General features: G+C 43.6%; 1 protein-coding gene and 1 long non-coding RNA gene across 7 annotated transcripts in view; one reads left to right on the top strand and one right to left on the bottom strand.

The window, feature by feature from the left end:
- The window catches only part of Sema6a (semaphorin 6A), a 121314-nt gene that overhangs the window by 40307 nt on the left and 56359 nt on the right, over window positions 1–24648 (top strand). For 4 of the 6 annotated variants that reach the window (NM_001372354.1, NM_001108430.2, XM_063277473.1 and 1 more), the window contains 2 exon segments: window positions 21965–22102; window positions 24177–24294. In NM_001372354.1, coding sequence (NP_001359283.1) covers window positions 22003–22102; window positions 24177–24294 — 218 coding nt within the window. In that variant the 5' untranslated portion in view covers window positions 21965–22002. 6 annotated transcript variants of the gene reach the window in all.
- Window positions 21863–23243, bottom strand: LOC134482945 (uncharacterized). Its single transcript, XR_010059700.1, has 2 exons — window positions 22789–23243; window positions 21863–22170 (listed from the first exon to the last, which is right to left on the bottom strand). It is a non-coding gene; the product is annotated as an uncharacterized LOC134482945 (long non-coding RNA).

Raw genomic sequence — 24648 nt, 5'->3', positions numbered from 1 at the left:
TTACCAATGAGCAGACACATTAGTAATTCATATATTGGTAAGAGAGTACTGTAGACGGTGGTGATTTAAACAAGGAGCTCACAACATCTGGCTCAAATAGATGTACCTGTAGCCATGGTGAATGCCTTTGGACTCAGAATAAAACGCTGCACTTGAACAAGGGAAGAGACAGAATTCAAAGCTGTTTCCTTAATAGGCAAGTTTCACCCATATAACAACCTTCTTATAGATAACCGTAAGTCTTGATATACTAAAATAACTTATTGAAATGGAAAAAATTACCCTTATTCACACAACCGGACATTCTTCACTTACCCTGGCTAGATTGTTTGATTCTTCTTTTGGTTTTGTTAGGGGCCTAAGGTTAATGATACCCTCAGAGACTGGAAACACCCACCCCAGAGCCATCAGTGTCTTGACTTATTAAGTTATGCCAATTTCACAACCAGAATCCATTAGTTAATTTAACATAGTCAGAGAAAAACTCATTTGTCTCCTTCACTGTGTGTCTCACAGTCAAAGCGACATCTGAGCACCACTGTCTGGTGGAGGGGGACAGTAAAGTCCTCCTCCCACCCCTCCCACCCCTGGGCACAGCCATTCACAGCCCTGGAGTGGATGTGTGAGGCCGTATATAATTACTGAGCCACAGCAGCCCCCACAGCCCACTGGGGATCCATGAAATATCTATGCCGTGAAGCACAGTTTTGTAGGTCTTTGAACAGGACTTACACAACTGCTGTTTGCATTCGGAGAGCTGGAAATGCAAAGTCGGGGTTTCAGATGGGCAGAGAAGATCAAGGGCTGTTAAAATGCTGACCCTTCCGCCATGGTCCTATCTCACGCTCATTAGCTGAGTGGACACCTGAGCCTAGTCTGTTTCAATACCGATGACAACGCTCAGTTTTATCTGGATAATATGCCCGAGCTGGCTTTCCTGGAGTTCAGCTGCTTCTGCACTGTCTATCGGCTTGGTATTCAGTGTAGGCTAGAGTTGGGCTGGCAAGAGGCGGTCAGGTCTGTATGGTTGCTTCTCCTTTTAGGAGAGTTGTTTCTCAAATGCACATTCTGTTTGTAGGTGTGAGAGATAGCAGGATGTTGGCTAAAGCCTGTTAACCACTTTTGATTTCAAAGGATTATGTTGGAAGTAGGGGAGGCCTGCTCCCCATTAATCACTTAAGAATATTATGTAACCATTAAGGCGATGAGACAGGGAAGAGGCCGCAGAAGAAAGACTTCACTTTTGTTGATTGCATGACTAACTCTAGTGAGGCTGAATACTGGAAATTGCTTTACAACTAGATCCACTTAACTGATATGGCCTAAAGGAAACCTTATCTGCACTACAACTTAATCCCCCATGAGGAGAACCTGGCAATGAAAAAGGAACCAGCATTGTTCCCCTACCCATCTCTCTCTTCTTAACCTGCATGTTAGTTCTCTTTGGTTTTATTAATGTTTAAAATTAGAGACAGAAGCCAGGTTGGGGGTGGGGGTGGAGGTGCATGCCTTTAATCCCAGCACCCAGGAGGTACAGGCAGGCGGGTCTCTGTGAGTTCGAAATCAGACTGGTCTAGGGAGCCAGTTCTTAGGACAGCCAGAGAGAGACACACAAAGAAAACCTGTCTTGAAAAAGAAAAACAAAACAAAACAGCAAAAACCAAACCAAACCAAGCCAAAATGGTGATAGAATTTATTATGACATCTTTTTTTGCCAAAAAAAAAAAAAAAAAAACCTAAAACGTTTTTAAAGAATGTAAGTGTTAGGTATGGGGTCCCGCATACGTTTATGTGTAGCGGACATATGCAGGAACCCTTAGAGAAGGCACTGGAACTGTAACAGGTTGTGAGCCACCATGTGGGTGCTGGGACCTAAGCCCAACCCCTCTGCAAATAAATGCTGTAACCGACATCGCTTCAGCCCCTCAAATGATATTTTCGTACAAATGTCCAAGGTATGCACCTCCCATAGCTTCCTTCCCTCCCCTGCTCCCTCCCTTAATTACCCTTCTTTCTCCCAAATAATCTTTTCTGTCTCCTCCCTCTCCCCACTGCCCAATACAGAGAGGGGAAATAGATTCTAAATGTGAGAGAAAATATGCTTTTGCATTCCCTCCCACTATAACCCTCTTGTTCTTCCCTCTCTTCTCTTTAGACCCCTTCCTCTCTCCACATGTTCCTCCTGCATTCATCACACACACACACACACACACACACACACACACACACACAAACACACTGCAGTCTACATGTGAGAGAAACATGATCTTTTTTTTTTTATGAGTCTGACTTTTGCTTATCGTGATAATATCCACCTCTGTTTACTTTCCCGCAGATGGGAAAATTTCATTTTTCCTTTGTGATGGGAATGGGAACACAACATTGCATATTTAACACTCATCTCTTGGTGGACGGCTAGGCTGGTTTCATAACTTGTGTGTGGTATTTATTTATTTATTTATTTATTTATTTATTTATTTATTTATTTATTTTTTGCTATGATAAACATGGGTTTGCAGTCATCTCTCTCACAGGCTCACTTGGAAGACTTTGGAAATATGCCCGGAGCAATGTACCTGAATCGTATGGTGATCTATTCCCAGCCTTTTGAGAAACCTCCACATTAATTTCTACAGTGCTGCACTCGTGTGCATTCCCCAGCAGCATGGCCCCTTTTCTCTACATTAGTCCTTCTTTTAGTAAGTGCCTCGTGCCTTTTAGACTTGAAAGATACTAAATTAGTGGCACCTGACTTGGACTTTTCATTCGTCAGACAGGTTTGTATCCTCAAATCTGAGCTGCTTGTCTGCTATAATTCAATCCAATCTGTGAACTTGTGCAGCACTGGTTTTGAGTCCTAACAAGACATTCTTACTTATTTTCACATGATGCTATGGGCTCTGACCGCCTAAGACTTAGAAGTCTTTGCTAGAACTGACTTATTTGACAAGAAAAAGACATAAGACAACGGTCAAATCACTGAAAAAGAAAAAGAAAAGCGTTAGGAAAAGCATTTGGGTAAATTGAGGCTGAAAGTGTGTAGAGCGAGGGTTGGCTCACATCGGATTTCAGCTGGCAGATGGACAGACCGTCCCCCTGAGCCTCATGGCTCGCTGCGATGAGGCCACTTTCTGAGGAGCATCTTGAATCACATAAGTTAATTTATTAATTACTAGTGTGTGTTCAAGCTCGTTGCAGTGTCACGTGACAAGGGCCTGGGGCGACCTTTCAGAGGAAGGCTCCCCTCCCCTGCCATGTGGGAGCAGGGAAGGAACTCGGGTTGGTTGTTAGGCTTGGCAAGTGCCTTGGCCCACTGGACCACCTTTTCCGAAAGCAGTTGTTTGAGCAATGCTTTCCCAAGTGCAGAAAAAAAAGGCCCATGTATTTTCTTGCATTGAAGCATTAGAAATAGTTTGTTTTATCATCACCATTATTATCACCATTATCACCACCATCACCACCACCACCATCATCATCACCATCATCATCACTATCACTATTACCACCACCATCATCATCACCATCATCACCATCGCTGCCATCATCACCATTATCACCACTACCACCACCACCACCACCACCACCACCACCATTGTTAATATTTTAAAGCAAGCCAAGATCTGTTTGTTTGATTTGACAGTGCTTATCTTTTGGACATTTTCCATTCTCCTCATCCAGCACCAACATAACAAAGCCTTTGCTGGCCCGGAACTTGCTCTATAGACCAGACTGGCCTTAGCCCCCACCCCCAAAACCTTCCCGCCCCCTTATCTCTGCTCCTCCAGTGCTGGGATTCCAGGGATGTGCCATCCACCGGGCAATTGCCTTTTTTGGTGGTGTTGTTTTTTAAGTTCAGATAAACAGGTGTTTAATGTTAGGTCTGACTGACAGCAATTACCTTCTTCTTGAATTTATATTTTCCTGGTAGTAGCTTTGGTGACAGTGTTAACTCCATTGTCAGGAGTAGATTAAATAAATATCATCTTCTCGAACTCCAGGGATTCTGGACTAGCTACACCCTTCTCTGTTCTTTTATTGTCCATATAATTGAATAAAATATCTACTCTAATGCAATCATAAGGTCACAGATTCAATAATACAGAACCTCAGAATACAAAATTTACTTTTCTCAAGATAAAAATCTTTTTTTTTCCTCTGATGGGTCTTATATACACTCAGCTGTAGTTGCAGCAAAGTAATGAGGTCAGGGATCCCATAGACTACTGAGGTGTGTTACTTTAAGAGTCCTAACATCTTACATTTCATTAGCTTGTGTTCTGAGGACAAAGACAGACATCACTTATCAGCATGCTGAGTTACCAGGGTGTGCACAAACCATAGAACTTTAAAATGAAAAATCTAATGCAGTCTATAAGAACCACTTACTTCAAGGACATCATCTCCTATGAAGTAAAACCCAACTTGACTTAAACCATGATAGAGAAATCTAAAGCATAACACATACAGAGTTTTCCGTGTGTACTACATATGTGCATAGACTCTACTTTGCAGTGTGTTCTTAGCACATCTGTCCCCTCCAGGAACTTCACATCCTCTGAAGACAGGGATTGTATGTAGCACTATTCACTGCTCCAGTTATTCACACACCAAGCATTTGTGAGCCCTTGCCGGGCTCAGCCTCTAGTGTGTGGACAGATTAGTAAACAACAGTGTCTGTTTGATGGTTGTGATAGAGCATGCTCAGGTGCTGTGGGACCATGAAGAGGGACGCTAGCTGTCAGTGGGAACCAGAGGACTTCACAGAAGAGGGGATGTTTGGGGGAAGTCTTAAGGGAGGGATAGGAATCCCAAAAGCAGAAACAAAGATAGGGCAGAAAACTGGGCTGGGCTGTGGAGGAGACATCAATGAATACATACATATATATATACACATACATATACATATACATATACACACACGTGTGCACGCACACACACACACAATCATTAAAATAGGGCCAAATGTTGAGGGAAGAGAAGTGCAAGATACAAAGGGAAACAAAGAAAGAAAATGGAACACCTAGAAGAGCCATCCTTCCAAATCCTTTACTCAACTGTCTAACTCAAGTGAGTTGTGGAAATTTCCAGAACATTGCCATTAGGGAAAGTTGATTGGAATCTGGAGCAGACTGTTAACCTCAGGAGAGCCCCAGTGTCGTGTGGAGGCAGAGCAGCTCACCCGCTGCTCTCTGAGAAGATTGCACAGATTTCTAAATCCTGTTCCCGTCCTGCTTCTCATCCATCACCCACCCTCATCTTTGTGTGGCTAAGGTCCTCAATAGGACCTGGCTCATAGACAGTCCTCACTCAGTTTAAATTGTTGGAAGGGATTTGAAATAGACTGGTTGTTCTGGGTTGTTCAGTGGTGTGGTTGGCAAAAAAAAAAAAAAAAAAAAAGCCATGGACCATGGGCAACCCCAGCGGCTGCACGGAGCTCCTGTCTTTTTATATAGGCATGATGCTGGAAACCGGACCCTAAAAATGCAGCCTTCCTTATCCCAAAGGAATCTTTACATTTCCAATAAGTTTTGCAGTTGAAGCCTCTGTTTCTATTCAGAGAAGCAACAAAATAGGTCCAACTCCAGTTCAAGGGACAGAAGGCTGTGCTTACAAAGTATGGAATCCAGGAAAAACTGGCCAACTCCAAGGACACTGAGAGAAGATGCAAACATGCAAAGTTCAAAATGATTAGTGGTACAGACACTTAAGTTTTCAGTTGCCAACCCCAGGGACACTGAGAGAAATGTGTAATGATGGGACATACGTTACACATTTTTTAATGGGTTGGGAGCTTTTCATCCTAATAGCGACCAAGGGAAGGAAAGTGCCATTAACCCATTTCACATCCAAAAAACCTGAAGTTCACAGAGATAAAACAGCCAGGCCAAGGCCACACTGGTCCCACTGGAAAGAATCTGCCAGTCACTAGAGCGCAGAGACTCTTGGAAGGTAAATCCCAGTATCTTGCTCCTCACACAGTGAGGCGCCCCAAATACTTATTATCTTAACCCAGAATTCAAAGTCCATGTCTACAAAGTGCTCAGGATCCCGTTAGTCTAAGAGACGACAAACCTTCGTACCTACTCTCAGGATAAAGAATTGTCAAGATGGGAAAGCAGGCAGACCTTCAAGTGGAATAAATAACCAAGCACGGTGAGGGCAGATGGAGATAAGGAAGAATCGGGGTTGGAGATAGCATTGCCTAGATCTTCACCCCAAATATTTTTCCTTATGGTAGTTTTTCTTGTCATTAAAACAATGGCCAAGGCAGCATGCAGAGTGTCTGGCTTTTGCTGAAAAACTTCTAAAAGTTGTGTATGTGAATATAGGTGCCATGTGACACAGTGTGATCTTATTCAGATTCTATAGGAGGAAAACCCATGAACATAACTTGTTCTACATAAAGTCTGTAACCCCAACTGCAGCATTGGCTGGTGGGAGCTCTGTAATTACTGGTAGGATTTTCAGTGGCAACTGCTGACGGTTTCTTTCAAGGCTTGACAGCTCCCCTCCTGATATTTATGTGATTCTTGCTAGGAGCTCTAGATTCACAACTCCTGGTGCTTGTAATGAGGAAAAGAACACAATACAAATAACACGAGAAGGACTATGAGAGAGACAAATCACATATTCTAGCTACTTTAATTGGGAAACAGCCTTTTCATGGGGTTACTTTCCCTTCAGCCGAGATAATTAAGCCCGGGCTGACACTGGTGACCAGTGCCTGATGATATATAGATGGTTACTAACAATGCAGCAATCAGTAATCAAAATTTATATTTCCCAGGGTACGGGAGCACGGTTGAAGAGAAAGGCGGTTTTGATAAGGCCAGGTGATGGACTTCCTAAGGCGATGTTCACATGACCTCCACTCCTCTCGATTCTGAGTGGGTTAATTAGGCCTGCTTTCTTTCAACCCAGTCAGAGGAGAAAGCACACTTATTGTCTGTGTTTACATTAGGAATACTTTGCAGGCCCCATGCCGGCAAAGAAGTTTCTCTGTGGCTCCCTGTAATTTTTAATGGATTAAATTATATTTGTAAGTGAGGGGTAGGTGGGCACAAAACAAACTTGAATGTTTTCAAAGCCTCGCCATGAAGCTGGCCTGAGCACAGGGTTTTGAAACAGGATTAATTATCCCTGCCTGTGGCTGAAAGCTTGACAATGGAAGGGATTAGGATTAGAGTTCGGAAAACCTTTGTGTCTGTGTTAGAAGTTCCCAAGCTGGATCTGTTTACTGGTAGATGAGCCTCTGGATCTACTAAAGTTTCCAAAGCCCAGGTCACACCCCCAGGCCAATTAAGTTGGTATCTCTGGGTGTGGTTGGTGCATAGACGGCTTTAAATTTTGAAGCTCTGCAGGCTGTTCCAGTGTGCAGGCCAATTTGAAAGGCACCGAGGTTTAAACCCACAGTGTTAAAGATGTTTATGTTCGATGATAAGACATGGTAATGTCTCTAGCAGTGTAAGAGAAAGAGGACAGCCACATCACAGCAACGTCCCTTGCTTCCAAATTTCAAGTTGAAGTTAAAACTGGGATTAGAGACCATTTCCTACTCCAGCGAGAGACCTTGAGCTCCGTGAATAACAGTGGCCCACCCACTGCATGAGAGAATCAACTTCAGACATGATGGCCATGGAGTGGACAGTGAAGACAAGAAATGCCAAGAAAAGAGGAAGTAGGCCTTCTTGCTTCCTAGTGTCCGCCTCAGTGCTTGTGAATGGAACAAGTGACAGCTGGCAAGGTGTCCTTCTCACCTCCCCAGGTGAGGGCTAGCAAGGAAGACACTCTGGATGCTCATATCCCAACACCGTGGGTGTCTCCCCATACTGCCATATTTAGCTCAGTAACCCTGGGTCACTCAGGGATAAATACTATACCAGAGAAAGGACATTCATTCAGTGGCTAAGTAGCAAGTATCCCTTGGGTATCTCCAAAAATGGATTGGATCTTTTTCTGTTCCTTTTTGGCATAGTAGGTACATGAGAAAAAGATAATGAAGTTATATATCATAGGCTGGAAGTCTGTGCAGAATAGCTGTTCAGGAACAGGACAGGGGAAAGCCCAAATAAAATAGTAAAACCTTATTTGGGGGAAAAATATATGGAGAGTATGTGCCTTGAGCTTACTGGTTCTTGGCCTTTGATTTCACTGAGCTCCACCTTTGTGAGTTGGCCACATTTATACAGGAAGACCTTATATTGGGCAGTCCTTTTTGTAGCATATACATGGCTGAACACACTGGGAAAGGATTCTGGGAGTAGAAAATTGGCAGGTATCATTGGGTTAAAATTTCAGGTTTGCCCCTGGAGAGAAAGTTGATGAGAGTTTTTTGTTTTGTTCCAAATACAGTTAATAGCTGTGTTTGTCAAAAGGAAGAAAGAAAGAAAAGAAAGGAAGAGACTCCCACCCCTCCCCCCGAAAGCCCATAAAAGAATGCAGCATGAGAAGTATATTTCATTCTCCCTGTGAACCTTTGCCTCCTCCCTCAAAGACACTGTTACTAGATGCTTACATACTGGAACAAATATGCACAACACATTTTTTTTCTAAAACTCAGTCAGTCTTGACTTGCATTTCCATTTTCATTAACAAAAATAGCCCCCTTTTACAGCTGTTGGAGGACTTCATACACTGAAATTTAAAAATATTCAAAGATACTCAAATCACACCAAGAATTGTTTAACAATGTGTATGATTTATGATTTTTTTTGTGTGTGTAAGCCAGCTATTCTGAGTGGGATTTTACACACATTTCATACTTTTAAAACAACCAACTAGCTTTTATATTATATTTTTATATTATATATTTTATATTAGCACAACACAGGAGAATAGCTGACTTACTCCAAACCAGGACTGAGATTTTTTCCCTTCCCTGGCCCCCGACTTCTCAGCTTTTCATATATTCTCTAACCGAGGTGTATATGTGAGGCCATCCAGGTCAGGGTACTATCTCTTATACATTTTACAGAAGGACTGGGCTAGAGATCTATCTACCCCTCCCGCTCCCCCAAATAAAACTTCCTCAAGCTGTAGACCAAGAAGAACTTCAGTGTACTGTTTCACACACTTGCGTGCTAAAGGAGGAAAGCGGTCAGGCAGAATTTCTCTTCCCACCCACGTGGGGAGAGGAACCGCCTAACCCCATGGTCCACTGAGAGAGTCTGAGAGGACAGTGTGAACGAGAGTTCAGAGCCAGCAACATCTGTATGTCTTCTCTCCAGCTGGCTGGCCCAGCTGTTCTGATGTCAGGAGAAAGTTATGAGTCACTGGGAAGGGATTTGAGACAAGAGTGATGTTAAATCAGCTCATGGGGTCTGTTTGTCATTGACAATTGAGTCTCAGCATCAAGCCAGTGGTTGACATTCAGTTGACATTCCTAGAAGGCCACACACCCGTTACCCTCTAGGACTGAGCTACTTTAGAGCGAAACGAAGCGGGATTTTGTGGATGCCGTGGGTCTCCCCCCTCAGAAACCTCTGGTTATTGTCCATGTTACTAAATATATTATGGCCATCTCTCTCCTTGCAAGTATGTTTTGACTGTTGACCCATATACCCACTTGTTGGCCAGACTGCAAAGCTAAGTGAGTGATGCTGGCCAAACCCTGAGGACTCTGCTCTTCAGATTCTAGGCACATTATTTCATCAACAGAAATAGAGGAAAGCAGCTTCTCAGAGAGTCTGAGTCCATAGCACAATTTTGCTGGATCCTCTGTGGTTTCCTGCTGTAAGTAGTGCTCTCCCAGTATGTGGGAGGAAGGATCGCCAGAGGACATAAGAACGATAGGCAAGCAAGCAAGATCTCTCTCCACTCTACACAGAGACCATAAGTGTGTAATTTGGCCCCAAGTCTTCTCCAGGGTCCCCTGGATACTTGCTCTTCTGTCCTTCTATTCACCTGGCCCTGCTGTACTCCACAGTAGGGCAACTCCTGTTTTGTTTCTGGGACCGTGGGAAATCCCTCTTTATTCCTAGCAAAGGTCATTTGCTCATAGTCACCACTCACTGCTCTCAGATTCATCTCAGAACGGTTGTCTTCAAGGTAGTGGAGATGACTGCTTTTGCCTTGCGTGGCTTCTTTTTTTTTTATTTTAACAATAATTTTTTAAAAACTCTCTGAAGCAATGGCCCTTCATTATTCACTGAGTATCTTTTAAGAGTTTATGATACATTAGGCTTTGTTCTAGAATGAGGGGTGGTAGTGAAAAACAGCGTAAATATGCTCACGTGGACTTTATTATATTCTAGGAAGAGAGGGACAGTCCATTGCAAATGAGCTATATATAGGAAAATACTGTGTAGGTTCAACTCAATAGCAAAAAGGTGTGAACAAAATGACAGGAAGTCAGAAAGACGCTTGTTTAGGGTCAAGGAGGGTGAAGGGTGATGTTTTAACCGAATGACCGTGAACTACTTCCATAAACCCTGGTGTATGATCCTTCTAAAGACAAGTGTGTATAGAGTGCATACCTTTGAGGATATTAAGACAGATTTGGATGGAGCCAAAGGTAAGCTTTCGGGATGGAAAGTGGGAGGCAGGGAGTAGGCAACACCTTTTGTGCTTGGGGTGGGGGTTTTCATTTGGCTGTGAACGGAATGTGAAGCCATCAGAGAGCTTTGTACAAGGCAGGACATGATGACATCCATGTTCTTGTTTTCCTTCCTTCCTTTTAACTACTAGCTGTTGTATAGTGATTGAATTGAAGGAAGACTAATTTGATAGCTCCTGTATAAACCTGGATGGGGAGGGGGTTGGGCTATATTAAGAGGATCATAGTTTCAGATAAGGAATTGGACAATGGGGCATGCTGTTGAGACCTACAGTCAATACCTGGATGGTGCCTCTCACTCTTGAACCCTTACAGTACAGCTGCAGCTGTTAATGTGCCATCTGCCTTGGTTGTCAGGAAGTTTTCTAAGAACAGAATCCTGGCAGAGCCCATGGCTAGTCTTCCCTACTCCCCTACCAGCAGCATGTCTGCTAATGGGCAACGGGAGTGAACTGCTACCAAAGGCAGCTTCTGTGCTTTACCGAACGTTGAGAAAGACATCTTCGTTCAGTGTTCAAACACGTGCACAGTGCAGTGTTTGTCTGGAGGTGTTTTCTGGTTAACTCCCCAAACACTAAGAGAGTAATCTATCTATAAGGTACAAAATTACTGTTCCCTCTGGAATAAGATTACTTTCAAAGAGTGGAACCATCACTGATAACAGTTCTCATTACCTTGGAAGGAGAGGCAGCCTTCCATCCATCACTCTCAGCAAGATGGAAATCTCCCTCAAGCTTCCTGTGATCTCCCTCTCCTTCTGCCTCTGCCTCTAGCCCTGCCTCTCCTTCCCTCGTCTGTCTGTCTGTCTGTCTGCCTGCCTGCCTGCCTGCCTGCCTGTCTGTCTCTGCATTGAAGATTCTGGAGAATGCTTAGCTTTTCTTTCATGCCTTGTTGCTTCTGGAAAGAACTGACTGAAGAGACATGTGCTATTCTTGCGTCACCCTTGAGGATGACTTTTTTCCTCACTCTGTAGAGATGAGGACTCTGTTAACTAAACAGGAAGGATATCATTGGTTTTAAGCTTTTAGTTATTGAAAGTGAACCTGGGCTGTCTCCTTTCCGAAGTGCTTGCTACTCATGCTTTACTTGCCTCCAAGCTGTGGAGTGCTTGCCGTCTGTGCCTGACCTTCCACCCTGACCCCGGCAGGTCCAGACAATCCAGGTGCACCTTTGCTTCCCCTCTGCAAGCCAGTGCTTGCTTGGATCTTCTACGACAAAAGGGGAGTGGCCTGGACTCCACAGCTGCCAGATGTCCCCCACACTCTTTCTCCCTGTTCCATCATTCCTCTTTGGTAGCACATTAATTCAGGATCTGCCTGTCATATTTAAACTTATGAACAATTTCACTTTTCCTCCTATTCTGAGCTCTCTGGTGAAGATTCTAATTACAGTGATTGCCTGTTGTGCTATTAATTATAAGAACTGTGATTCCCCCTTTTGATTTAAGGGTTAATTGGTGATAACCACCTTTTATCTTCTCTCCAGGTAATTTGAGCTACAGTAATTAACCTCACATCCAGGTTATATGATATTAACCATTTGCCTCCATTTTCCTCCATTTAAAAAATTGATTACCTAGTGCCTGATACTCAGTGTTCTCTTGGAAAGGAAGAAATGAGCTGGTGAGTAGAGGGCCACATTAGAAAGAGAAGGGAGAATGGTGGCTTCAATGGCAATGGCCCCATTAGCTTGGAGTAGGTGTGTTACTGGCACTTTGAGGTTTCAATAGACTGTAGGCTATTCCTAGTTTCTCTGTCTCTTGAGTCCGACATATGGATCGTGATGAGAGATCTTAGTCGCTCCTGAGTGTCCGCCATCATGGTCTCCATCCCTCTGAAACTGTAAGACTCAAACACGTTCTTTTGTAAGTTGCCTGGGTTAATGGTTTATCACAGCAACAGGAAAACAAAACAAAGCAAAAACCCTCAAAACAAACAACAAAACATCTAAGAAGTTGGTACCAGAAAGTGGGTATGGCTATTGTAGACATAACTATGTATTTTGGTGGTTTAGTTTTTTTTTTGTTTTTGTGGTTTTGTTTTGTTTTGTTTTGTTTTTTAAAGTTTCGTTTGTTTGGAGGAATTTGGAAAACTTTGAAACTTTGGACAAGCAAAGCAGTTGATCGTTGTAAGCAGGACTCATCCTAGGAGCCTGGAAAACAGTGCTGTGAGCTAGTTGGACTGTGGAGGACCAAATTAAGACAGGCAGGCAAAAGCAAGGATTTTTAGCAGCATCTGAGATAGAGACCATCCTTGTGATGTTTTGGCAAAGAAAGGGCCGCTTTTTGCCTTTATCCTCAGAATTTGCCTGAAGCTGAGTTGGAAACTAATGGCAAATTACTTTGGCAGAGGATATTTTTTAAAAGCAGACTAGAAAAGTAAACTAGACAGGGAGGGGGCGTGTGTGTCTTCTAAGCCCGTGTTGTCCACTGGAAAGATCCTGGAAATCCAAAATTCCAAATTCTCCCTTTGATTTCCTAGACCACTAAGCTCTGGTTTTACAAAAAGGGGGGGGGTGGGTGGGAGAGAAAGCAAATGTGCAGGTGTCGGGAAATGAATGAATTTACTGCTGGCCTAGCACTGCCATTCAGAGGATGGCCTGCAACTGGCAGAGTCCTTTGCTCTTTTAGTCCACAGGGGGAAGAGATTTCTAACTGCTGGCCTTATGGGCACTACTTGGGAGAACCTACTACCACCAACCCGAAAAAGCCTGTGCTGAGTACCCCCTATTTGAGAGAGAGGAAAGAAAGTTGAGTCACTTGGACTTGAGGTCAAATGGGAGAGAAAAAATGAAGCTCTTCCAAGCAGAGGGGTTTCAAGTCTAGCCAAGCAGCTGCTTCCCACAGTTCACTCTAAAATCCTCCCTACCAAGATATTGGCGGTGTTGTGAGCCTCCATTTTGTGGAAGCCTTTTCCTGTTGGTGTCTTGCAGGGGTGGGGGTGGGGGCTGTAAAGCTGCTATTAAACCCACAGAAGAGAGGAAATTAGGAAAAGGTAAGTCACTCAGCAATTGCTAATCACTGAATTAGCCCTGAAGGATAATGCGACACTAGAAAAATAAATTGGTTAAAAAATTTTTTTTTTTAAATTCTCTGGAGATTTCATAAGAGACCATGTGACCGTCAGAGAGTTTCCTGTCTGGCAAAAACTGAGTTGGCAGCCCTGTCCTGGGAGGTCTCCCTCCTTACCTGATCCTGTTTTCACTCTTTTCCAAGGCCTGCATTCTTTTAAACCTTGGGAGCCTTGTGTTTCGGAATTTAAAATGTAGCAGGTGATTGACAAGGGACAGAGAGACAGCTAAGCCAAATCTGATCATCAGAGCTATATAGCAAAATTAAACTTACCAATAGTTTTGCAGTGAAACACATAAATATTTACTCTAAAGGCAGTCAACAAATGGCCTCATGCTACTTCAAGTCAAATTGTGAAGCCAAATGAGGAGGAAAAACTTTTTGGCTTTCAGGGCGGCAGGGGAGGGGGGGGGGTGTTTTGTTTGGGCTGTGTGCCTGTGTTTCCAGAACACATATGCTGCATACGACAGAGTAGGGTGAAACAAATCTTGTTTTCCTTTAAACTTAGGGAGAGTTGAGACAGTTTTAAAAAACATTTTGCTACACCGAAATGGTTTGTCCAGGCGCTGACCACCTCGATGCGCTCCGTCGCTCTATAATAAACAGGACTGGGCCTGTGCTCTGACCCTTCAGTCGCCTATGAAGAGAAGCACATCATTAGGTAGTGGAGACATTTAAACAAAGCCCCAGCTTCCTGGAACTTACCTTCATTGGCCTTGAGGAAGCATTTATTCCGGATGTTTGGGAATAATGATTGATTTTGAAGGTAGGACTTATTATTTAAAGAGATAATAGTAAGTGAACATTTTAGGGAGTGGTGTGACCGGAGCTGGCTCCAACTCGGGCAACTAGCAGATGCTTTTCCCTCCACCTGAAAGCAAATTGATAACTGCCTTTGGGAAAGTCCTTGATTACTTTGCTCTCAGTCAATAAAGCCAGCCTCATGAGTCATTGCTCTCTGTGTAAAGTACATGAGCACAACCAATAAAAATGGTATTAACTTAGGCAAACTTGGCAGTGTCTACCGGATTCATTAATAGGCCTAAACGCGCGGGCCTGCAGTTTCACCTAGATCATTAGCACGAAGCAGACCTTTTTAAAAAGTTAGTGAAGTAAGTATGAAAGGAACGCAAGGAAATTTGGAAAATGGTGCTTCTATCTCATTTGTTCTGTTTGTGGTGTGTGTGTGTGTGTGTGTGTGTGTGTGTGTGTGTGTGCGCGCGCGCGCGCTCAAGTGTCGACGTCACTGAGGAGGATGTTCTATTAGGGAGCAGTCCCTGTAGTGATATTATGTCTCTTTTCGTACAGTCAGAAACCATTAGTCAATTTATAAGTTCTATTTTCGGCTTCGGCATACAAGGAAAGCATCAGAGTTCATTGCGAGAGCAGGGAATGGACAGCAGGGTGGCATAGGCAGCCAGCACCAGAGGACCTGACTGCAAGAGAAATGCACTGCACTCTAGTCCCAGGACTCTTTTTAACAAAGACAAACATTTATAAGCAACTTTGTAGAATTTCAAAGCTTCAGTTATCCATGATTGGTAGTGTCAGGAGGGGCAGGGATTTCTCAGGCTGTTTGGATTCCTTCTGAGCCGTGTTTGAAGTTGATGGAGATCCAATGGAAAAAGAACACAGACCGCCCCACAGGGTGGAAGCCCAGAAGGCCAGGAGACGAAAGCTCAGGAGGTGAGAATTGTGGCCGGGGTTTCTCAATTAACAGTATGAAGAAAAAATGTTGAATAAATTATTAGGAAGTTGTCCTTTCCAAACTCAATGGTTCTTCCTTTTACTTGATGGTCCCGATGTGCTGAGAACACGAGAAGCCCCAATGGTTCGCTCTTTTTAAGTCATTCTGCACATATTTTTGTAAGCATCTGGGCAAAGTACCTTACACCTAACGTGTGTCGCTTCTAATGAAATAAAAAATGGATAGGAGATTAGGGACACTAATGTAAAATGACCCACATGCTCAGGTTTGGCTATCCATAAGGACACCTTTAGCTTGACCTTAGAGTTCCTCTACCCTTTGGTTCTGTTCTATCATTAGAAGAAAAATCACCAGACACAATCTTTATCCTCAGTTACAATACTTTAACAAAATGAAAAATAAAAAATAAAAGAAAGAAGAAAATCTATCCATTGCATTGGACAAATGTTTGACTTTCCTTAAGCAAATTTTCCTCTGGTACAAGAATTGTACCAGACCAAACTGAGTGTCTCAAAGTCCTACCTGCATAGAGTTGGCTGATAACCACCTTGGTGTGGTCCTTACTTCTGAACTGTCTGAAGCTATAGAGCAGTGTGGCTCACAAACCTGCCTGGGCTCTTCCTAAGCTTCTGTAGGTCTTCTCACCCCACTTATCTCAACAACACTCCCGCCCAAGGTAAAATCTTAACTACTTTTGAAAAGGTATTGTTACATTTGCCTTCTATTTTGGTTCCCTGCCAAGAGCTGTCAGACCCATCCACTTCTTGCGAGAGGTCCAGGGCATGTTCATGGGGTTCCCATTCCCGCATCAGCACCTCCACACAGTGCCTGGCTTCTAGTAGAAAACAGTCAGTGAGATGAAAATCAAATGAACATCAGGCAACAAGCCAAGGAGAAATGAATGAATTTTGGCTCCTTTTCTGAAGGCGGCGTCATGTCGGGAGAGCTCCACGTAGGAGCAGGGAGCCCTCAACTGCTGTTTGGCTTTGCCACTTGCCTTAGGATCCACATTTGGCAAGTAACCCCGCGTCTCGGGGTCTCGGTTTTCTTAACAGTAAGATGAAAGGAGTGTTTGTTGCTGCAGCTGGAGCAGATATTTGCGTTCAGCAATATTTTTTAAAGTTTAAAAGAGATGGGGATGGCAAAAAGCTGGGCATGGTACGGGCGCGCAGGGTTGGGTCTTGCTGATTTCTGAGACCAATATCGCTTGCCTCCGTGTTTTCAGGCCTGCGGAGATCGAGTCTATCCGAAGCAAAGTCCACGGAAGGCACTGACTCAGAGGTGCATGTTCGGGGATGGTGGTGGTCAGGGGAGAAGATATATAAGAGAAAAGAACCCCCCCCCCCAAAAAAAAAAACCATGCCATTCCTTCTTCCACCTGAAAGATCGTAGACATATGTCAGCCTTTATGGGGGGAAATACAAATAAGATAAAGGTTCTACAAGTACTACTGAATTCACAACTGCCTTTGTGTGCGTTTGTGCCAGCGGCTTCAGGCCCGAAATGGACCATCTATTATCCACAGTCGATATTTTATTACAACCCTCCATTGAGCGTCATCGTTGCTCGCCCACATGTGTTGAAAGTTAGGTCTGTGGCATTTCCCTTTCCTCTAGAACGGGTGCTTTTATTTCTCTGTTAATGGCCGAGAAGAAGAGAAATGCAGCTTTATTAAGAAAGAGGCTGATGCTTTATTAAGAGGCGAGAGTGATTTCTCTCCTTTTCTTTGAACCTTAGCTCTTAATGCAAGCATCCTGGGACAGGTGGTTCTCCCTCATGGTCTTCTGAAGCCTGCACACTGACCATTTCCACCACAATCAATGGGCCAGAGTTGCTTCTAATTTCATTCGGGATGTGTTCTTTCACCTTCCTCCACATCCTGTGGACAGCAGCATCCTTCATGCTGAAGTCCTTGAAGCAGGCCTGTCCAGGTCAGTGAAGGACACCTACTATTTAAGCACTCATTAATGCTTTACATTTTCCTCTAGTGTGGGAATAATCAGCAGTTTCTATCTGTGACGGGCTTCCAGCATTCAATGAGCCAGGTTTTCTGCACAAACACTTGCTTTTGCACCTCTCTGGGTGAAGGTTCCTCACTGGCTTGAGAGGTATCCAATCTTTTTATCAACCACGGGAGCAGGCAGCCTCATTCCTGGCCTTAACAGATGACACTACTTTCTATGCAGCATTTGACTTTAAGACATCACCATCCAGGGAGGCAGGCAGGAGGCAAATGGCCCCACTTAGCGCAGTGGTGTACTGAGATAATCAGTTCCTCCGAAGCTGCAGTGGAGAAGCATTTACATCTTTCAGTCACCTTAGGCCTGTGATCACAGGCTCATAAAAACGGAAGGAGGCCGAGAGCCTACCTGTTTTGAAAGTTACTGTATACTCTGTTTATGGATTTTTATGACTGAAGCCATTAGGGACTTTCAGCCACTCTATCCAAAGATGCATCAACCGGTATTCAATTATTATCTTAAGTGAAATTTCTACCTGCACCCTCCCTTACCCTTCTCTGTTCCCCTTCCTTGATGTCCTAGGAAGGACATAAACTTTGTAATCATACAGATCGGGGTTTGAGAGCTAGCTCTCACCTGTGATGATCACTGCTGTTGGCACTTTCCTAATGCCCTGTAAATGTTTACTATGTGTTGCCCACAAATGTGACTTAGCTGGCTGCCTGGGCCTCAGTTTCCTTATATGGGCATGATAAGGCCTGTTTGTCAGGATTGCCATAATTACGTGATTATGTTCAGTGTAAATGCCAGCTAAACTCTGAATATGATTAAATGCCGACAGGAGCACTCTCATCGGACATGTTAGAAGCACTTCCAAGACTTACTTACGCTTGACTCTGATGTTGGGACAAGGCAGCATGGCCTGCTGGTGGTTCTTGGCACCAACAGATGCAATGTACCCAGCCTTCTAGGCTGTGTCCATTGGCATCCACTAGGCTCATGCTAGAAGGCCTTTTTTCCACCCCTCCTGTTCATCACACACAGATTGCACAGTTCTCTGTCCACATACTAAGTCAGAACAATCAGAAGAAACTGGAGAAAGAGGGGCTGTTACTGTGATTGACTTGGAAGGTGTGCTTCCCAAGTGCTTAAAACTTTTTCTGCCTGACCTGTCATAATCTCAGAATCTGTCTTCTTTCCCCCATCTTAGCGCTTCTCCTCAGTCTGAGATCTTACCTGCTCTTCCGATTCTTTTCCCTGCTTCCCGATGGTTGCCTTAGCCTAGAAAAGGCAGCAGGGTGGCCCGGCTCAGGGTCAACCCCTGTGCTGCACCTCCTAGACTCCTCTCTCCTCTTCTCCCTTTTTTCCTTTCTGCAGCTCCATGGGAACACATACAGTCTCAACCTTAGGGCTTTTATAATCGATCCCATTTTCTGTCCTTTCATTTTACAGGTGACAAAACAGGGAGAGCCAGCCAGCCTCACTGAGTTGCCTAGAGTCACACTATTAGCATGTCCTTCCTTGTAGTAAGGACCATGTGAACTATTGGTTATTGTTAAAACTTCCTAAGATGTCAGTAGAAAAAGTGTTTTTAAAGGAATTGCTGAAACTTCATAGCAGTTAACTTTATTCATGAACAACCACTATTTTCTCCTGTGTCAAGGCCACAACTAGGGGTTTCTGGACATGTTTTCACATCACTCCCACTTACGATTAAAACCTTCTTTGAGTGTGAACATTCTAGAAGATTCCATTGTGTCTACCGAAACAGTCAAAAGTTATGCCTTTACAGTCAGGTCCACAAGCTAATAGTATTCATAGCTGAACTTGCAGACAGTGAGTGAGGCGGCCCCATGTGGTCTTTTTTTTTTTTTTTTTTTGGTTCTTTTTTTCGGAGCTGGGGACCGAACCCAGGGCCTTGCGCTTCCTAGGTAAGCGCTCTACCACTGAGCTAAATCCCCATGTGGTCTTTAAATCAAGCAACATCCTCTCATTTATGTGTGTAGATAGATACTGGTCCCATCAGATCAGATCAACTTGGCAAGGCCAGCTAAGTTTACACTTTCATCCATGTGATGAACTTGTTAATCGCCTGATGGGAAGATACAGGAGTATATGAAACAACTAACTATTCTTCCCTGGTAAAGAGCCCAACTGTAAGCCTGGAGATACATCAGTGACATGTTGGACTCGTGATGTTGGCTCTAAGTTAACCTTTAAAAGAAGCCATGGGATTACATCACAGATTTCTCTACACTGTTCTTCCTGCCAGCTGCAGGGCTTGAGAATTTTGCCCCATGCCATCTTAAGGTAGAAAGAGTTAAGATATAATTTTAAAAAGGGGGGACTTGGTCTTGAGCCTACGGGACATTTGTACAGAGGCGAATGAACTGTGGCAAGGTAGAGGCTCATGAGTCACGTAGAGAAAAATATCCTTAAAAACATGTCATATATTTTCCAACATTCTAAGGGAATGCAGCTTCTCTCTGAGTCTCCTATGCTCTGTTGCATGCTGTGAACTCATGCTGTAATTCTGCCCTGGAGAATACTGCTGCCGCATGTTTTCTCACCCAAAATGTGACTGCTGGTGTGAGCTGTGTTTGTGTTTCAGTCACTCTGATTACTGAGTGCCTTTCCCCTTTAATGTTAGATCGAACAGGGCTCCCAAGAAGCGATGGGGACCTGCTTCTTTCCTTTGTGTTCAGATGCCCCAGATTAGGGAGTACAGGCAAAGAAGGAAATGAATGGACCTGTTGTCAACTGTCCTGTAAATACACGCTATGTCTCTAGAATGGATTGCTTTTGAGAACAAGTAATCACTCAAAGTTTAATTTTAATCTGCACATCAGAGATAGAGATAGAGAATTATTTAGGCCTTTCTCTCAACTTCTTTCCCGCTTTGATTTTTTTTTTGAGATAAAGCAAATTAATTAATGTGCACTTTTCAGTAGAAGAAATGATTAAGATCCAGCTGTGTCTGTGAAATTACAACCTGCAATGCACCCGGGACTTGTTAATGCTTTTCTTGGCATGAAGAAAAGAGACATAGGTATCTAATATTAAATGGTGCTCCAGAAGCATAAGTTAGCAGTTTGTTTGCCAAATTAACTTTCAAAGACATTTAGGTTACTAGGTTTGACATTTCTAAACACAAATCTTAAATGATTGATGGACTACTGCAGAATAGCTTTGTTCAAAAAAATGATAATCTTTGGCAGGCTGCTTCAAAGACTACTTTCTCTGGAAAGATGGAAACGATATCCCATTTTACATTAATTTCCCTGCTACATCAATGCTTATTTGAAATCCTCCTGAGAATGATGTGGTATTTACTGTAGCATGAGGCTGTGTTCGCTGTATCCAGCAACTCCCTGGGACTTTTTTTTTTTTTTTTTTTGAGCTGTATGTAGAAGGATCTTTCTCTGCATAAAGGCTGCCTTAACAGAATACAGCTGAGCAGAACAGCATCATTGCAAAACAAATGCACAGAGATAGGATTCTCTTTTAAAAAAAAAATCAGCAATGATGTTCCAAGAGGCCAGTTCAGATTCTCGTCACAGAATGGAAATGGTATTCTTTTTAAAAATAGATTGGGGGCTGGTGATTTAGCTCAGTGGTAGAGCGCTTACCTAGGAAGCGCAAGGCCCTGGGTTCGGTCCCCAGCTCCGAAAAAAAGAACCAAAAAAAAAAAAAAATAGATCGTGTACCCCAGATGAAGAACTATAGGTAACTAACAATTGATGAGAAAGTGAGACATCAGTCTCACTGACTGGATGACACTCCTAATATGCAGTGGTCAGCCTTCCAACTGTATATACAAGCAACACTAATCAGACTCAGCAGGTCGTGGTGTGTGGGTGTGTGTGTGTGCGCGTGTGGGTGTGTGTGCGCGTATGTGTGTGTGCGTGCGCGCGTGTGTGTATGCGCGTGTGTGTGTGTGCGCGCGTGCGTGTGTGCGTGTGTGCGTGTGTGCGTGTGCTTGTACATGTGTGCGTGTGCGTGTGTGCGTGTGCGCGTGTGTGTGTGCGCGCGCGCGCGTGAACGCATATCTCAACGAAAAGAGAGTTTAATGTGGAGTAAGGGGGCATGGGCGGGGCTTCAGGGAGGAAAGAGGAAGATAATATAATTACATTTTAATACAAAATAGATTATGTAATTTTTATTTAGGTCTAAAGTCACTATGAAGTGACAAACAAGTAGTTAAAATCTCAACTCCACTAAGTAAGGAGTGCTACAGGAAATAAGGGTCAGTTGTGTGTGTGTGTCACATGGGTCACGGTATGGCGTATATCCTGACTTCCGTAATGAAGCTAGGAATCTAGATCATTACTAGTCAGTTGTTCATACTTGTTGAAATCCAGAGTTTTACAGTTGTGAGACCGCGGCCACCACGACCTGTAATGGCCTGGTCAAAGGAAGTGAGGTTTTTTTTTTTTTTTTTTTTTTTTTTTTTGCAAAAGTGTGTAGTGCCAGGGTGACATTGGGCCCAGTGGGTACTGGGCACTGTCTTTATGTAATACAGTATAACCAATGAATTCACGGTGGACGAGGCATAAAACAGAAGCCTTTTGTCTTGAGTTATCTTAAGACCATTGCATTTTATTGAACTGAATGAAGCTGACTTGCAAAAGAGAAATGAAAAGTAAGCAGGCTCCTTTGCTCTTTGGCAGGGTGAAGTAGAGAAGTAAGCCTCTCCGCTGAACCTACTATGAGGCCAGCAGCCTTACTGCTGTGTCTCACACTGCTACGCTGCGCTGGGGCTGGTTTCCCAGAAGATTCTGAGCCGATCAGTATTTCGCATGGCAACTGTAAGTATCACACTCTCACTCCCCGTGGCTTTTGAGGGCATCTTAGCCTGCATCGGCCTAGCCAAAAGCTAAAAGGAATTAGAAGAGACACAGTCATTTCAAACTCGATGTATGACAAGGATTCATGTCAGGTTGGTTGGATGGAGTTGGATGGATAGGGAGACTGTTAATAGCTTCATCAAGTGTTGTAGCAACACCAACAAGTCTTTGAAAGGTCTCTTGAGCCTACTGATGAAATTTTACTCTACACACAGAGGCATGCTCCTGCCTTCACACCAGCCACAGGGGAGAATATTGCTGACATTTGAGGACTGAGAGTGTTATGTTTTTATTTGTGACCCGTATGTACAAAATAATGGGTGTTTTTGAAATACTTAAGAGGAAAAAATGTAACTTTTCAAAAAAGCCTTAGAAGCTTGCTGGTCTCAGCAAGGGGCTGGCCTTGGACCTGTAGAAGGTTCATCCATTTATAACTTTATTTTGATACCTGCTTTTTGTCAGAGGTAGATACTGACATAATTAGAATTTCCGGTGACTCCCTAAAAGAAGAAAGTCTTACCTCTGTTTTGGAAAGAACATCCGATTCCCTCTTTTATTGTCTGCCCTCCAAAAGACAATTGTTCAAGAACATTTTTGTCAAGTACCACTTTCTATGTAATTATCCCCAAACACCGAGTGAACCATACCAAAAGATGTCCAGGATATTTCACAGAAAGCAGATGCACCAGTGCCGAGCTTCCAGCTGGAGTCTCTGGAGGAGGAGATGATTTTATATACAAAGATGAGGAGCCAACTTGGCCTGAATTATATAACAGCAGAGGGTCAGAAGGTCAAAGTCGATGCTATCACTTCTGAAGTAGTCAAGTTCTCTTCCCTTGGGATTAAACATTAAATAACCCTATATTTATCTCCATCTACATAAGATTTCTATCTTTGATATTCTACTTCAACCCAAATATGCTATTGACAATCATTAATGGTCACGTAACCCCGTGATAAAGGGTATAGAGAAGTTGCCATAGCAACCCCATATGATGACCAGATACATGAAATTAAAGAATCATGGAAGAAAAAGCTTAGAATAATTATATGACAAGCTTATTTGGGAATGAAGTATATTGACACTCTCTAGTAACATACTGCCATGAGGAAGCCCAGAGACCATGGGGTTAGAGTGTAGTCATCCAGGGATGAATCTGTGAGTGGTTCCCTACTCACAGTTGCATCACCACAACTCCCCAGAAAACATAGCCTTTTGAGTATGACTCATCTTTCTGCCTTTTGGAGGGTTGCCAATGCTCTGGAGACTATCAGTTTAGAAACAGAGAGATGTGGAGATGCAGGTATTTCTAAAGGTCAGATATTATTACACATCACAGACTCAGCCAAAGAGCACTAAAGGGAAAAAAATGGGCTCATGGACTCTGCCTGATCGCCCGACTGGCTACACTCACTTTGACCCTGTCCTGTCAAAGCCCACTTCTCTGTGAGATTAGCCAATTGCTTAGCTCCAGAGTGTACTTCCCACAGTTCCTAGAATGTCAACCAATCTAGCAGGGCTGCCCCTCAATGGTAGATTATTCCACCCGGACGCCTGTGGAGACTGTATTTTTCTTCTGGCTCCTGGATGAAGGCTCTCGCCTCCAGACCACATTGCCTTTGTGGTGATTGATGGGGAAGGCAGCTTTGAAATAGTTTTGTCCGGAGACAAGATCTTTGGCAGCCTGCCCCCTCAGGCTTAGCACTCCACAGAAGATGAAAAGAAAACTAGGGAAGAAAAGAGCACCTTCGTGCAAAGGGTTGACCGGCAAGTTTAACCCTCAGAAACTATGACACTTAGAGATGTTAAGCCTGGGCTAATTATCATCTGGAATTGAAGTGTAACTCGATCATCCTCAAGGAGCCCTCTCATCATGTTTCCTGAAGTAACAGCTTTACTGGAGAAGGGAAATGGTGGCATGGTCTGAATTAAAACATGTGTTTTGTTCTGGGGCCCGCCTCCTCCTCACACTGGCCCGTTGATTCTTGGCTTGATCTGCATTTCCCTCTCTTACCCCATCTCCTCTTTTCACAGATACAAAACAGTATCCGGTGTTTGTGGGCCACAAGCCAGGACGGAACACCACGCAGAGGCACAGGCTGGACATCCAGATGATCATGATCATGAACAGAACCCTCTACATTGCTGCTCGGTAAGAGACTTCTCACCTGCACCTCAGAGGACCTGAAGGCTCCCGTCCCCACTTATCTAAGAACCTGAGGTTCCTTGCTGTGTTATTTAAGCTAAAAGCTACGTGTGTTTGTCAAGCCATCATTCTTTTGAGATTTTTTTTTTCATGTCTGTTTAACCTTTTGGGAATTTTTTTTTCTATGTCTGTTTAACCTTATGTGGATTTTTGGAGAAATAATTGCATATCTTGAGGCTTATGGCTCAACTAATCCACTGCGTTTCTTGAACATATATGCAAATATTTACCCAAGTACACAGTAGAGTACTCCACCACTTGACAGTTGTTTGTTAAACCAACTTGGATGTATCGCCACGT

Source organism: Rattus norvegicus, chromosome 18 (genome assembly GCF_036323735.1).
Source record: "Rattus norvegicus strain BN/NHsdMcwi chromosome 18, GRCr8, whole genome shotgun sequence".
NCBI lineage: Eukaryota > Metazoa > Chordata > Mammalia > Rodentia > Muridae > Rattus > Rattus norvegicus.
The sequence above is the reverse complement of the archived record's forward strand: the minus strand, read 5'-3'. Positions and strand labels throughout refer to the sequence as shown.